The sequence below is a fragment of the Pinus tabuliformis genome, chromosome 3_1, assembly GCF_031772625.1.
Source record: "Pinus tabuliformis cultivar Carrire ecotype Pingquan chromosome 3_1, CPIR1, whole genome shotgun sequence".
NCBI lineage: Eukaryota > Viridiplantae > Streptophyta > Pinopsida > Pinales > Pinaceae > Pinus > Pinus tabuliformis.
In genome coordinates, this window is record NC_142301.1 from 735,649,679 (window position 1) to 735,666,463 (window position 16,785).

Genomic DNA, 16,785 nt, shown 5'->3' on the forward strand with positions numbered 1-16,785 from the left:
TGGTTAGTCCTTGGAAGTTGTGCCTATGATTTCGGACCATTATGTCTCGACGGGCGTGTCGATCCCTAGTTTTAAAGTTGATGGTATTGTGTTACTATGGTTTTGGCTCTTGGTATTGAGAAAGGCCTAAGGCTATATAAGGAGAAGAAGATCATTAGGCAAAATCATCTTTCGACAAGGCATGAATATCTAAGAGAGAAAGAGATCTGATATGCAGGTTCTGAGTTGCATGATCTAAGCCAAGGAGAGATCACATCGGTTAATGGAAGACTAGATCTAAGGATAGATCGGGATCTAATGGTTTGAAATGCACTATCATGATATGGTTGATTATGCGTATTTCTAGATCTGCATATTGTCGCAATGTTACGTTCTGAGTCTAACTAATGTCTGGTACAGCTGCAAATTGAGAAAGTTTATTTTTAGATCTGTACGCAGGTTGGCTTCGGTAAAAGAGCGTGTATACGCGGGTTCTGCTCATTAAAGTAGCGTATATCTTTTGAAGCTTGATTTGGGTTTACAGTGGGGTCTGACTGTTATTGCAGAGTTCTGTAGTCTGCTCTGTGTTCTGGTAACTGGTGATTGACAGGGTTCAGTGGTTCAGTGATTCAAAGTTTGGTTGTTTTATGCTTCAATGATCTGTTGTGGAAATTGAATGAATTGTGGTCTTCAGATTGTAATGTTGTGCTTCAGGAATATCCAAGTCTGAAAATGTATGAAAAGTGATACCTGGAAGAAGGAAGATTGTAGGTCAGCACCTACGTACTAGTATCTTGGCTAGTACAAGAGCAAAGGGGGTTGGAGCTCCCTTCCAAGGAAGTTTGGAGAATGAGAGAAGGTTGAAGCCTTCTGCAGGTTGTAGCCTGCGTACTGGTATAAGGCTGCACCAGTACAAAAGATTGTAAACTGAAGTTTCATATTAAGAAAGATAGAGACAACTTGCAGCAGGTGGTTTTCACCCACATTGGGTTTCCACCTTATATCTTGGTGTTCATGTGTGTGGCTTTTTATCTGTTCTGTTATACTGCACATGTTTACTGTTAATATGATGAATAATGTCCTGATGCACTTAATTGAAGAATAAGCTAACTAAATTGTGAGTTTTCTGCTTATACGCTGTTTTACTTCGTCACAGTAGCGTGTACACGCTGTTTCACTTAACTGAAGTAGCGTATATGTTTCTGGGCATTTGAAAAGTTTGATTAATCTGATAATACTGATTCACCCCCCCTCTCAGTATTATTTCCAACACATAGTCTTCGAGCCTTATCACAAATGGCCGATAGGTCCCTCATGGAAATTGAAATTAACTGAATAGGATATCAAACAATTATCTCAATCACTCAATATATGAATTCAATGCATTGGGCATAATCGCGTTCTTTAGGATGCCTTGTTGGTGCATATAAGGTATAATTTTGATTGTTAATACAAATTTAGGAATCCTACTCTTAACTACTCTAAAATACAATGGAAAAATGTGGTAAGAAGGCAATCAGAAGCATTGATGACTTAAGTTCTAAGTATACTTAACTACATAGGCAAGCTAAGACATAACACACATGAAAGGTGTTGATCTTCGACACACTAAGTGTGTTATAAAATAAAAAGAAAGAGAAATAAACCAATAATAACACGCCAAAAATTAACAACATGGTTGACCCTAAAAACCCCAACTGGGCGAAATCCAACCTAATAATAGATCTATTATTATCTTATCACTTAAAATTAATCATGAATTGACTTAAAAGTAGCTAAGTTGACCAAAATTCTAGCTCGGAAAATTGAGTCCTCCACTCAACTAATCAAGTAAAACACAAGGGAGAATCCCCAAACCTTTTAAATACTTCATCACATGTAATACCTAGGCTATAATACCACAAGCCACCAATATCATCTACCCAAAACCACCACTGTGGACCTAACAACTTTGACTCTTTCACCAAGTTAATTGTACCCTTACATTCCCCACTTTAAACATGAATGGGGAAATCCACATGCTCTCCTCCCCTACCACTTAGGTATGCTCCAAGACTTTATTGGAAAGGGTACACATGTCTAACCAAGTCTTATAATTGTATGCCCATATACATGTATTTTACAAATTTCATCTGCAAAGTATATATATTTTTTGTTATTATTGTCTGGCACTTATGTTTCCATTCTCTCACATCTACAAACATGTTCACACTAGGTGTTGTCCTCACCAAATCTTGCTTTAATGGTTGCATATCACCCTAATGGACCTTTATTTCCTCTTATTTTTCTTACACTACAATCTCTATTCTTACTCTTTCATCCACAAGAAACTCACGATGGATATGCACATATTGGCCATTTTTTGTATTCCATGCTCAACTCCACATTGGCATATTTCTTAGGACTTCTCTCTTACATTTAAATTCAATGCTAGTGTTTTCAATCACCATCTCCTTCTCTATTCCATGATACCTTGGTTATGATACCACTTGTTAGAAAACAAATGAGAGACAAATAAACCAATTATAACACATCAACAATTAACATCATGATTTACCCTAGAAAAACCCAACTCGGGGAAAACCAACCTAATAATAGATCTATTATTATCTTATGACTTAAAATTAGTCATTCATTGACTTAATAAATTTAATGAGAGAAGATTAAAAACAACCAACAATAAATCACTAATCATAAACACAATGTTTATATTGGAAAAACCCAATTCGGGGAAAAAAAATCATCTAACACAATTCTATTAGTCCGTTGGCCAAAACCCGACCAAGTTGCCTAAGTGATCCTTTATCACTCACCTCCCTATCACATTACAAAAAATTATTCCCAAGCCTTTTAAAGGCTTCATTACATGTAATCCGTGTGCATGAGACCATGACAAAGAAAAACCATGCGCCCGGAACCGCCATTGTTTAACTAAGAAACCTTAACTTTTTCACCAAGTTAAGTTTACACTATCAAAGTGGTGATGAGTATGGGTGTAGGCATTGTCATGTAAGAGTCACGCCTTTGGAGAAGGTGCACCAAATTTGGAAAGGGAATTCATTTAGTCGAGTTCAAGTCGGTTGTAGGTTAGTGCATTATGATTGTAGATTGCATAGTGGACATCACCTTAGCCAAGCATGTGTATCGAAAAACATCTGAGCATGAGAATTTGACCTTTGTGACATAGGTTCTCTGTAGGGATTGCATGAATATAGAAAGCACAAGAGGTGCACTCTACCATCATATGGAAAGGTCATCTCCATGGAACAATGTGTGTTTGATCATAACATTCCATGGAACTTTGAGACCCACATGAAGTAGCTACTTGTTTTAACCTATAGTGGAAGTTCAAATATACAATCGCAATGAGAAAGCGCAACACATGAGGAAAACAACTTTCTTGATGTTTTAGAGAAGCAACACAAGGTTGTTAAAAATCCACACCATTGATATGGAATTGTAAGACTCCGGCTATTAGTGGCAATCAAAGTTTGAATATTTGACATAAGAAAAACATAAAACGCAGGGATTGTGTGAAAGCGCAACTATTTTTTTAGGCTCAACAAAGAAAATGCAGTGAGCTAAAAGTTTGAAGTTTACAAGGTTATCTGAGCATTTTCTTCGATAGGTAAGGGAAAATTAGACAACATGAAAGACAAATCATCCAAGAAAATGAGGAATTGGAACCTGGAAGTAGCAATAACCTTTCAACTTGAAGAAGCACAATGACTATCTCTTGAGCATAGCACCTCCCCTACAGACTTAGCATTGTGAACCTCAAATCATGTCCATAATGATTTCGATGAAAGAAGAATGGATCTATGGTATTTTAGATGCTAAAACAAGTTTTTGAACTCCCAAGGTGACCAAACCCGACTTTCAAAGACAATCATTATGATTTGGAGCCTTAATCATGAAAGTGCAACAATTGAAAGATGTGCAGCATGTCTCATAACCATTGTACCAGTGGTCATGTCATGACACAATTTGATTTTAAAACCTAACTGACTATCTTGACCCCACTAATTTGTGCCAATGATGAGAAAACAAGACACACTATGACCTCACTCAAGATATTGTATGATACATCGACCCTAGACTTACTTGACTCAACTTTTAGGGAATCCATAACTATCTTTACATCATATTTCACACACTCTGACATAATCACATCAATAATAACATTTTACATTCTTTACAAATAAAAATGGCTTGATCTCTAAGAGATCATAGAAAAAACTTTACACATTTATCAAAATAAATTTAAAAGACAAAACTTGTTTTTGACTACTATAATATAGGACACTAACATTGGCTCCAATGGGGATGGCATTCTCCTTGTGAGGTTCCATGAACACTGTATACTAGTAGCCAGACCATTAGGATTTATTAACTCTTGACTTGATGCATAACTAACTCATGAATGACTCATGACTTATTACATTCTGAAACTTGGCAGCAACTCATCAAAATCTTAGAGCCTTCTCCTCGGGATTCAAATTCTGGTGACAAGTGCCCACACTTGTAATACTAAAAATTGGATGGATATATACAATGAAGTGATCAAAACCAACTGATTTTAAGTAAAATAATGCTTGATAAACCTGCCATTTATAGGCCCTCCAATAAGAAATTCTCCTGTCAAATCCTGCAGCAAATATGCATTACTTCCATGGAAAGCTGCAATCTTGAATGGTCCTTTCCAAATATTTTCAAATTTTCCATGTTTACCTTTGTCTTCATTCCTAGCATCCCACTTCAGAACCAAGTCAACAGCCTGAAAATATTTAGCCTTTTTCCTTCGATAAAAAATCTTCTTAATTTTATCTTGGATTTCTTGGGTATTATTATACACTTCTTTTGTTTGCTGCAATTGGAACATATGATTTATTCTCCTTTGCAATTCATTTGGTTCTGCATATGCTTCCTGCAACAACTTCATTACTAGAATTCCCAAGGAAGAAGGAAAAACAACATTTTTTCCATTCACCAGTTGAAAAGGTGACATACCAATTGACTTCTTAGTGTTCACTCTGTCATCCCACAATACATAGATCAACTTCTTGTGCCATGTTTTTTTATTTTCTTGCAACAATTTATTTATAATATTCACCAAACTCTTATTTGAGGACTCGTGTAAACCATTACCTTGTGGTTAATATGCAGTAGAGCGACTGAGTATAATATGATATTTATGACAGAATTCAATCATTTTATTGGACTTAAAATAAACAAAAACATCAATGATTATTCTATGAGGACAAACAAACCTTGAGAGGATATCACCTTCCAGAAATTGAATGATGACTGTGTATGTTGCCTGTGTCATTGATATTTCTTCTATCCACTTTGTAAAATAATTTGTGGTTGTCAAAATCCATTTGTGCTAGGATAAAGATGACGGATGGATTTCCCCACTGAAATCTAAACCCCACTGTTGGAAAGGTGCTTTAACTGCAAATTGTTTCAGAGGTAAAGGTAAGAGCTTCCTGTTTCCTTCAAAAATTTGACATTCATGACATCTTGAGACTTTTGTATATACATCAGAAAACAAGGTTGGCCAATAAAAACTAGCTCTCAAAATCTTGTTAGTCGTGGCTTTCCAAAAATGGTGACCTCCACAATCTACTTTGTGGAATTCTTCCATAACCTCCTGTGCCTCATCCTCCAATAAACAATTCAACAAGACAACTCCTGAGTCTCTCCAATACTGAAATTCATTCAAAATGCATAATTTTGCAGCCTTCAATTTCAGAAATCTTGCCTTTGTTTTTTTCATCTCTGGAGGAGCTTGTAAATGTTGTAAAACATAAAATATGACAGCATACCATGAAGAGGAAAGAAACTTTTTAGATACTTGTTGAGAAGGTTCTGAATTATTTCCATCTAACAAACCATCTATGAAATTTCTGTCCAATACACTCAAATTTGAATATGCCATCAATTTTGCCAATCCTTGACCCTTTATCAACTTGGTAGGCTTGATCTCCACATCATACTCGAGAATTGCTTCTATCCATCTGCCTCTTCTACCTTCAAGATCAAGTTGGGTTAAAATGTCTTTCACAACAACATTTGGGACATAAGAAATCACATGTGAATGAAGCACATAAACTCTAAAATATTTCAAAGCTTTAACCAATGCATAAGTCTGATTCTCCATAATATTGTATTTAAGAGAAGAATCTCTCAAACCCCTGCTAAAAGGGTTATTGGTTGTTCATCACCTTGTTTATTTTTCTGCATAAGGACTGCTGAAATTATGTGTTCTGATGCAAAAGAGAAAATGATAAAATCTTTAGTATAATCTGGACTAGCTAAAATAGGAGCACTAGCCAAGACATGTTTTACCTCATCAAAAGACTTTTGTGTTTCAACTATCCATTTGATTTCACTTTCCTTTCTCAGCATGTTGGTCAAAAACCTTATAATTTTTGCTAAGTTAGGAATGAACCTTCTCAAAAAATTAACTCTCCCCAAAAATGACTGAACCTCCTTCTTATTCCTTGGAATGTCAATTTTCTAAATTGCAGCCACCCTATTTGGATCAATTTTAATGTCATCCTTTGAGATTATATTCCCTAGAAATTTTATTTCCTCCATTGCAAAATGTGACTTCTTTGGATTTAGGGATATGCCAAACCTTCTGCATTTCTCAAAAACCTGTCTTAAATGTCGCAAATGATCAAAATCAGATTTTGAAAATATAGTGATATCATCAAGGTAAACTACAATGAACTTATCCTTTTCATTAGCAAATGCAATATCCATGGCCTTTTGAAATTTGGCACCTGCATTCATCAGCCCAATGGAATTCTTCCATACATAAAGGTACCCCATGGTGTGATGAAAGTTGTCTTTTCCTGGTCATCGAGGTGCACCAAAATCTAATTGTAACCTAAGAAACCATCAAGCATAGATATCCTCTTAGAGCCAACTACCTTTTGCAATATATGGTCCATCTTAGGTAAGGGATAATTATCTTTAAGAGACACCTTGTTGAGGTTTCTGAAATTAACATAAAGCCTTATCTGACCAGTCTTCTTTCTTATAGGGACCACATTAGAAAGCCATTTTGAAAATCTTAAAGGAACAATAATTTTTGCATCAAACAATTTTCTCACTTCTTTTTCAATAAGAGGAAGCAACAAGGGATTGGTTCTTATCAACTTTTTTTTAAAATGATTTTTATCTTGCTTTATTGTAATTATATGTTGAATAATTCTCTTATCATACACTTTGAGGTCCTCATATCCCCAAGCAAAAATATCTGAGTATTCCTTCATGAGATCAAGGTATTTATTTCTATCTTCATGAGTTAAAGATATTGAAAGCTTGACAATCTTAGGTTTTTGTTTTGTCCCTATATTGCAGTCCTCTACTTCAATTTTAGTGGGAACTACTTTGGGATTCTTTGCTACATCATTTTGATCAAATAACTTCTCAAGAGGAACCAACCCTTTCAGAATTGTATTATTCTTCAATTGTATAACCTCCATATCTATCATTTGATTTTCAAAACCATCTAAATTTGAACCCAAAACCTGTTGTTCATCCTCATCAAAACAATTTTCCTCATTTATGCGCAAATTGGAAAATTCCTCAGTCATTTGCAAAAAAATATCAAACTACTTATCATCTTTGAACATTTGCCAATATTTTATGTTGCCTGGGACTGCTGGTCTATGTTTGACTTCCATTTCATACTTATAATTGGGATATATAAGAATCTTAAACACACTAGCTAGGGTGGTCAATGCATCAACTATTATATTCTGCTCTATAGGAATCAAAGATAAATCATATTCTGAAAACAGTTGCAGCATTTCTAGGACAACATTCCTATAGGCTCTCATCCTAGGGTGTTTAGTTTGATACAACCCTTTAATCTGATTGATAATCAACTTTGAATCCCCATGGAAAAAATTCCTCTTTTCCCCCAAGTTTTTCAAAGTCTGCAACCCCAAAATCAACACTTCATACTCGACCACATTATTTGTACAATCAAAGGCTAGCTTGAAAGAACATAACTTTGACTTGTCCACCTTTGGGCTCATTATCCACACACTAGCTCCAACCCCTTCTTTACTGATTGCTCCATCAAAATCCATGTTCCAAAGGCCATCATCATCTTCTTTATGTTCTGATTTTTTTCCCTGCAATTCAACTTCTTTCTCCTCTGATATGTTGTCCCTGTTTTGATTGTCTTCCTCCAAACACAAATCATTATACAATATGAAAGAATCCATATCAAAATGAACTGAATAAATAGGATGGTTATTAGGCCTTTCCTTGCCACTTACCATGTATTTCATCAAGGTTTCTCTGTACAATCTCCTTGGTTGTCCAAAAATAGGAATCGTGGCATATGACATATCCATCTGTAAAGTACCTTTCAATTTTGCAAACCATGACCTTGATAAAACCATACCAAACTTTGGAGGAATATGAGCAACAACTATATCCATCACTAGGATTTTTGATGGAATTTGAGTGAGAAAGAAAACTAAATCCTTGATTAAACTCAAACATTTCACCTTACTCAAATAAAAGGAAAAGAGATCGTTATATGGAATTTTTATGTCCAAACCAAGTTTATCCATAATAACCTTTGGCATTAGGTTATGTGATGCACATGAGTCTAAAATTGCATTATGTAGAATCAAATCATGCACATTCAAGATGACATAGAAAGGTGTGACATCTCCATCTTGAGAGTCTCCATCAACTTTTGGACCAAACAGAAGTTCACAGTGATCATCATTCATGTTAAACATGTCTAAAACATTTCCTATCCTTAGTGCTTTGATAATTTGACTTTTGTATGTCTCATTCTTGATCAGTTCATTAAATGGAATGGATATTTTGATTTTAGATATTTAATTTTCTAAACTGAAAGAAGATTGACCTTTCTCTACCTCTTTGATGGCTATGTATTTCTTTTCAGGAATCTCTTTTGGAGGATCATCTTTCTTCTGGCTGGAAGTAGGTGCATCAACTTGGCCCTTATTTGGATGATTCACTAGAACCTTTGTATTTCTCAATTTATACTGTCTTTGTACTTCCATGATTGCATTTTGGTACCCCTTCTTGTAATCTTTTGATTCCAATATGCATGATATCTTCTTGTGGTGTAAAAAACAAGTCTTGTTCTTCTTTTGTCAAAAATAAAGTGTCCTCTTCTTGACAAAATAATGTATCTGATCTTTATTAGCCCCCTAATTTGCTCTCTTTTTGCCATTTTCCCCTTCCTAAATCACAACCATTTACCGTTGTTTTACCTCTCTTATACACCCTCATCTTGCACCAGTCCAAGAACAATGAGATATTTCTTATGCACTTTATTTTTCATATTTTTAATTCAACTTAACATTAATTAATCATTTATTACATGATTTCTCACTTATAATCACTATTTGTAATTTATCGATATATCCAATGTTTATTGGGTAGTCAAAGCACTTACTGTGACCGCTGATCCTAGTGGAGGATCGGATCTTGCACCAATGCTAGCACAACAAATCCTTGCAGTAGATCCAAACCTCCTTGATCATTGCCTCGTTTTGAGCAGCTTCAGCCATAACAGCAAGATCGATCCAAAGGCAGCCAAGATCGAATTTATGAAGAATGAACAGCTGGAGATTGGCTATGGCCAGTTTTGTTAAACTATCTAATTTTGAAGGCCGAAAAGCTAAATTCTGCATTTGGTTATGTAATTAGTTAAATGATCGTTTTTGGCCTTTGGCCAAAGATATATATAATGAAGAATGTAAATAGGACGAGATATTTTTTGGATAGAAGTTTTGTATAGAACAGAGACACAACCAGAGAGGCGGTAACAGGTTGTTGTATTTTGTTATCACCCGAATCTGGGCTGGACTATGTATTCACGCATGTATTTGCCTCAGTGAATTAATAAAAAGGGAGCTCCGCCTCATGTTTTATAAATTGCATTTATGTGTTTGAAAGCTGATGAATTGATTAAAGTACTAAGAAACGTTTCTATTTGAAAGGGAAACGTGCTGGTTGGCTAGGGCCCAGCCAACCCAACACATTTACCCTATTTCATGTTTCTTGTAATTTGTGTTTATATTGTCAAGTGTGATTTAATTTCAAGCACATGCATTCTTGTCTGAGTGAAAGCGGATCTGTTGTGTGAAGTAGCTAATTTCCTTTTCCTGCACCTGATTTCAGATTGGTTTTCCCCGCCTAGTCCAAGCAGGAGAAATAAACCTGCACCAGTGCACGTTGGTATGATATTCCTTTTCTGCAGTTCTGTTTGGTTGGATTTCCCCGCTTGATCCAAGCAATAGAAACAAACCTGCACCAGTGCACGATGGTGTGGTATTCCTTTTTTGCAGTCCTGTTTGGTTGGTTTTCCCCACCTGGTCCAAGCAGGAGAAATGAACCTTCACCAGTGCATGTTGGTGTGATGCAACAAGCCTTTCTAGTTTACTTCTCGCAATTTTTTTTCTTTCATTAAACACTATATGACAGGATAAATTTATATGGATTGTTTCTTTATTTCTACACTCTGTCAAAATCAGAAACATTCATTTTTTATGTGAGAAATTTCATTTCACAAGTATAATAACACTTGCAGTAACTAAGCACTTATTTTAAGAATTAAATGCTAACTGCAAGAAGCTCTGATCTGGTGCAAGAACTAGTTTCTTGCCACTGGATCTGGGTGCTTTGAACCTAGAAAAGTTCAAGCCTTGCAAAAAGTAAAACGCCTTTAGTAAAGACACCATTTATACCTTCTGCATAAATCTCTGTTCTTGCACTAGTGCAAGCAGACTGCGATAGTGCAGGACAGATTAGTGTAAGAAGGAAATCTCTAAAGGAGCAGGTTTAAAGGGCCCATCTTATGAGACTGCTAAGTGTCTCTGTTGAAGAAAAACACACACTCAGTAGTTAACCAATAGTTAGCTAGAGTGATTGCCCCTTTATTTATAAATCCCTTTTGCAAATGCATTCTTCCTTGTTCCGGTCTTAGATTATTGTGATGGTTCAAGTTGCCTTTTTATCTTTTTAGTTCGATTCCTCAATCTTTCCTTTAAAGAAAGTAGGGATTTATATTAGAAATATTCATACCATCTCTGGCATTGCCTGTGCTTCATCTCTAAGTTTACGGATCCCCTGGGTTGACAATTTAAGTGTTGAGGAGTTTGCTTAAGTGTAATTCCTGCACCCAACATTTTGGCGCCATTGCCGGGGAGGTGATTTGATTTGGTAAGAATTTTTTGATTATACAATAGAGGTAATTTTTCCTTTATTTTTGCAGTATTGTTTGGAAAAGCTCTTTGAAGGAATTTTACTGGTGTTGATTGATTTTTGACAGCATTTTTTATTAGAAGTTGTTTTGTTATTTTTCTTTCTCTTTTGAAATGAATGCCTAGAAAAGGTAAGGGTTCAAAGCCTACTAAGGGCCGAAAAAATTCGGAAAACAATTCTTATATTGGGTCTCCTTCTGTGAGGAGGAAGCCCAATCTATTTCAAACTCATCACGCAGGAACAATCCACCTAGATTCTGGTGACAACAACTCAGGTGTGGTTCAGTCTGTTGGGAGCAAAAGGGAAATAATGGCAGACCATGAGGATCATGTGGAAGGGACTGGTGAAAACCAGGTAAGTACGAAGCAATCCACTTTTGTGTTTCCAATTGTGGACCCTGATACTATGGTGCAAATGAAGAATATTCCACCATCAAATCTCCTTCATTTCCATGGTAAAGTTCATGAAGATCCTGACTCTTTTCTATTCGAGTTTGATATTCTGTGTAGAAGTTATGATTATTCAACTGACACTCAGAAGCTAAGATTATTTCCTGTTACTCTCAAGGACTCAACTCTACGCTGGTTTATGGGGTTAGGACGAAACACTATAGCCTCTTGGGATTAGACGAAGAGAGTGTTTTTGTCTAAATATCAAGAATATTGCAAAACTCAGGACATGCTGGATAAGATTTTTACAATCATACAGGATGATGATGAAACTCTTGAAGATTACCTAGAAATATTTCTGTATATTTTGCAAAGGTCAAAACTTAAGCTTGATTCCAATACCATTAGAACCTTGTTCTTAAGAGGACTTACTGATAATGCCAGAAATAATTTAAATCTGTGAGGACAAGGTGATATTTCTCAGCAAACTTTTGAACAAATTTGTGAATTATGCAGGAAATTTTCAAGAAATCAGTATAGATCCGGTAGAGGAACTCAAAACAGAAGTAGAAAAACCGAATCCACTGATGGTATGATTATTGGAATAGAAAATAAAATGGAAAACATTAAAATTGATATAATGAATATTGTTACCAAACAATTGGACTCTTTAAAATTTCAACAAGAACTCATAAAGGAACAAGAGTCATTATGTATTTTTTGTCCTAAATGTAGAGACAAGCATCCTCCTAAAGAATGTCCTATTAATTTGAAAGAAACTAATAAGTGTGCTATTTGTGCAGAAGACCATGTCACAGAAAAATGTCCCTCTATACCAGGACTTAAAGCTATATTTATAGGGAGGCAGCCTGAAGCTGAATACTTGTATGCTATGGGAGGAAAAAGAAATTGGCCTCAGGTAGGTGCAGGTATGGCTCCTGAATTTTCTCCACACTATTTTGGTTATAATTCACATGCATATTCTTATTCTAACCCTAAACAGCAGTGGCAGTATGGGAACCAATATCAGCATGGGCAACCTTCTCAACCATGGCAACAAGGTTGGAGAGGGCCAACTCATTCTCCATATTCCTACCAGCCACCCATGCAGGCATATCCATATACACATACACCTTATTCAATGCCTCAACTTCCGAGTTAGTCTACTCCACCATTACATTTACCTCCACCTTTTCGGCCTCCTCAATTGCTTGCTCAACCTATGCCCAATCCTAACAATAATAAACCAGTGCAAATGATCTATGTAACAAACCCACATTTATTCGAGTACCAGCCTATCCCAGTTGGGGTTCATGATATTCAATTAATATCGGGAAGGACTGTACCATCAAAAAATCAGAAACAACATAGAGTGATTGTTGAAGAGAAATAAGAATAGGAAACTATTAATCATTCTTTGAAAGATGTCACTAAGCAGCCCTTACCCTCTGAATCCTTGCCATCTTCTTCCAACCAGTCTCCCTTCCCAAAGAGACTAGTAATGGAAAGAAGTGAGCTTATTTCTGAGACTAGCTTGGCATCAGAGCTTCAAATCTTTTCATCAAAGAGATCCCTATTTGTACCAATATTATTAAGGAACTCTGTCTCAAGAAACCAGGGAGGAGGAGATTGGAACCCCAAACCATTCAATTTGTTGGTAGGGAAGCAGAGTTGATGACGGGATGTGTGTCTATGGAAAAATATACTGACCCTAGAAACCCTGTTGTCTCAGTTCAGATTGGTAATGTCCTTGTCTCTAATGTTATTATAAACCTGGAAGTAGCCATTACTGTCATGACTAAGCAAACCATGGATCAACTTCGGTTATCTCATCTTCGCCCTACTCCCACTGTGCTTGAATTAGCGGATAGATCTAAAATTAATCCATAAGGAGTATTGGACGATGTGATCATCTCATTAGATTCTTGGGAATATCCTGTTGATTTCATTATGCTTCAACCAAAGAACCCAGTAGGAGGACATCCCTTGATCTTGGGTCAACCATGGCTTGCTACAGCCGATGCATATATTGGATGTCGCTCCGGTGATATGTATATTTCGCATGGAGATTCTAGGAAGAAAGTTACCTTATACCCCCCTGCCAGATCCATTCAGGACCTTCGAGATACTTTATGGTTGGATCAAAGCAGTGATGAGGAGACTCAGCCCATTTCCCTTATCCATTAGTATATTGGGTCTTCACAAGAAAATGAGATTCAAGATTTCCTTAATAATCTAGACACTATGCCTAATTTTGAGCTATTGAGCTAGATTTTCAGCCTAGATTTTCAAGATAATCATGATTCTCATTCTTCTGTACCGCTACATTTGACCACCCCCTTGAGTACTCCTGAGCCTGATACTACTCTTGTTGAGATTAGCCCCGGTAAATCCTTGTATATTAGTTCAGATTTGGACTCATCTCAGCAAGAGTAGCTTGTGAATTTGTTGCAAAACCATCTTAATGCCTTTGCATGGGGCTATGAAGATATGAAGGGTATTCCTCCTGAAACTTGTACACATCATATCTATATTTAGGAAGGAACCCGACCTGTCCGACAACCCCAAAGGTGAATGAATCCAGCTCTAAGAGATATTGTGAAGGAAGAAGTACATAAACTCTTGGATGCTGGTTTTATCTATCCTATTCTAATAGTCAGTGGGTCTCTCCATTAGTGCTAGTACCTAAGAAAGATGGAAGATGGCGTATTTGTATTGATTATCTAGAATTAAACAAAGCCACTCTCAAAGATTATTTCCCTCCCCTTTTATTGACCAGGTGCTTGATACCCTTGCAAGAAAGAAATCTTTTTCCTTTTTGGATGGCTTTAGTGGTTATAACCAGATACAGATTGCACTCAAAGATCAGGATCAAACTACTTTTACATGTCCATGGGGTAAATTTGCTTATAGAGTGCTTCCCTTTCATTTATGTAATGCCCCGGCTACCTTTCAAAGGGAAATCTTGGCCATTTTTGCTGATCTAGAATTTGTAGAAATTTATATGGATGAGTTTTCTGTGTCTGGTGATTCTTTTCAAGAAGCTCTTGAAAATCTTGAAAAAGTACTTCTTTTTTGTCAGGAATCCCATCTCGCCTTGAGTGACAAGAAATGTATATTAATGTGTAAATCAAGAGTGGTACTTGGCCATTTGATTTATGGTAAAGATATCCAGGTTGATCGAGCAAAGATTGAAATCATTATGCATCTTCCTACACCCAAAACTCAAAGGGAAGTAAGAGGTTTTTTAGGACATGTTGGTAATTATAGGAGATTCATTGAATTTTTTTCTAAGATAGCTACCCCTCTTTTCTGACTTCTAGCTAAGGATAGTGAATTTTCTTGGACCACAACTTGCCAACAGTCTTTTGAAATATTGAAGGAAAAGTTAGTACATGCACCAGTTTTGAGAGGTCCTAACTGGTCCCTGCCTTTCCACATTTCCTCTGACGCTTCAGATTTGGCTATTGGTGCAACTTTAGGATAAGAGGAAAATAAACAATCCTATGCTATTTATTGTATCAATAAGAATTTGTCTTCCGCTGAATTAAATTATACAATTACAGAGAAAGAGTTTTTAGCTGCAATTTTTGCAATTAATAAGTTTAGACACTATATTATAGGATATGAAGTATTTGTACATACTGATCATGCCGCGATCAAATATTTGATGAACAAGCCATTAACTAGCGGTAGAGTGACTAGGTGGTTACTATTGTTGCAAGAATTTAATATTATTATTGTTGATAGACCAGGAAAATCTAATGTTGTAGTAGATTTTATTTCTAGATTAGATAGTCCTGGTGAAGCAACTCCTGTTAATGATGATTTTCCAGATGAACATCTTTTTGCTATGTCAATAGATTCCTTATGGTTTGCTGACATTGCTAATTACTTGGTTACTGGGAAAAAACCACCCCACTTATCCGCTCGTCAAAAGCGGAGTATTGTTCAGAAAAGTGTTGCATATTCCTGGATTCAAGGAGATCTCTTTTACACTGGTCCAGATCTAATTATTCGTAGGTGTGTAAGAGAGGAGGAAGTGTTTGACATATTGAAATCTACTCATGATGAACCTTGTGGAGGCCACTTCGCTGATAAGCAGATTGCATATAAAGTATTGCGTGCTGGTTACTTTTGGCCTTCCTTGTTTAAGGATGCCAAACAGTATGTCAGGTGTTGTGATAGCTGTCAGCGAATGGGCCAGCCTAATCAAACCAATGAAATGCCTTTATGCCCCCAAGTTATGATTGATCCATTTGAAAAATGGGCTATTGATTTTATAGGGCCAATAAATCCAACGTCATTAAGTAAAAATCATATCTTGGTTTGTACAAATTTTGTTATGAAATGGGTAGAAGCTAAAGCTGTTTCTTTTTCTACAGAAAAAGTTGTTGTTGATTTTCTTTTTACTGAAATCTTTACTAGATTTGGTGTGCCTAGAGAAATTGTTTCTGACAATGGTCCGCAGTTTATTTCTAATCTGGTACAGGGTGTGATGGAGCAATATAAGATCTGGCACAGGAAATCCACATCGTATCACTTGCAAGCAAATCGCCAGGTGGAATCCATAAACAAAGTGATTGAGTCCATTCTTACAAAGACAGTAAATATGCATCGGAAAGACTGGGTTGAAAGATTACCAAAGGCTTTATGGGCATACAGAACCACTTGGAGAAATAACACGAGACATACACCATATGAGCTAGTATATGGCAAACAAGATATGTTACCAATTGAATTCCAAATCAAAACTTTCAGAACTGCAGTTTAGTTAGGACTAGATCTCTCTGAGGCACAACAACAACGTCTTCTCCAATTAAATGAGTTAGATGAATTTCATAGGGATGTTGTTTAGTAGAACATATTAATTCAGCGGCAACGCAAAAGGTGGCATGACAAGTCTATTCAGAAAAATCAATTCCAACCAGGTGATTGGGTGCTCCTTTATGATTCTAGATTTAAAATATTTAAAGGGAAATTCCACACACATTGGATGGGACCTTATGTAGTGATCTGATTATTCGAGAATGGAGCAGTAGAAGTTAAGCCTATTGATGGACAAAATTCAGTATTCTTGGTAAATGGACACACATTAAAGAAGTATTTTCAGCCACCTACTAGGGAATATTTTACACAA

At 36.2% G+C, this 16,785-nt stretch overlaps 1 protein-coding gene across 1 annotated transcript; it reads right to left on the bottom strand.

The window, feature by feature from the left end:
• Window positions 1-5,365: 5,365 nt before the first annotated feature.
• On the bottom strand, window positions 5,366-6,142 carry LOC149189427 (uncharacterized). Its single transcript, XM_089410232.1, has one exon. The coding sequence runs from the start codon at window positions 6,140-6,142 to the stop codon at window positions 5,366-5,368; it is 777 nt and encodes a 258-aa protein (XP_089266358.1).
• Between the last annotated feature and the right edge of the window lie 10,643 nt (window positions 6,143-16,785).

Excerpts from the sequence above, each read along its gene's own strand:
- LOC149189427 (XM_089410232.1), bottom strand. The coding sequence starts at position 6,142 with ATGGAGAATCAGACTTATGCATTGGTTAAAGCTTTGAAATATTTTAGA.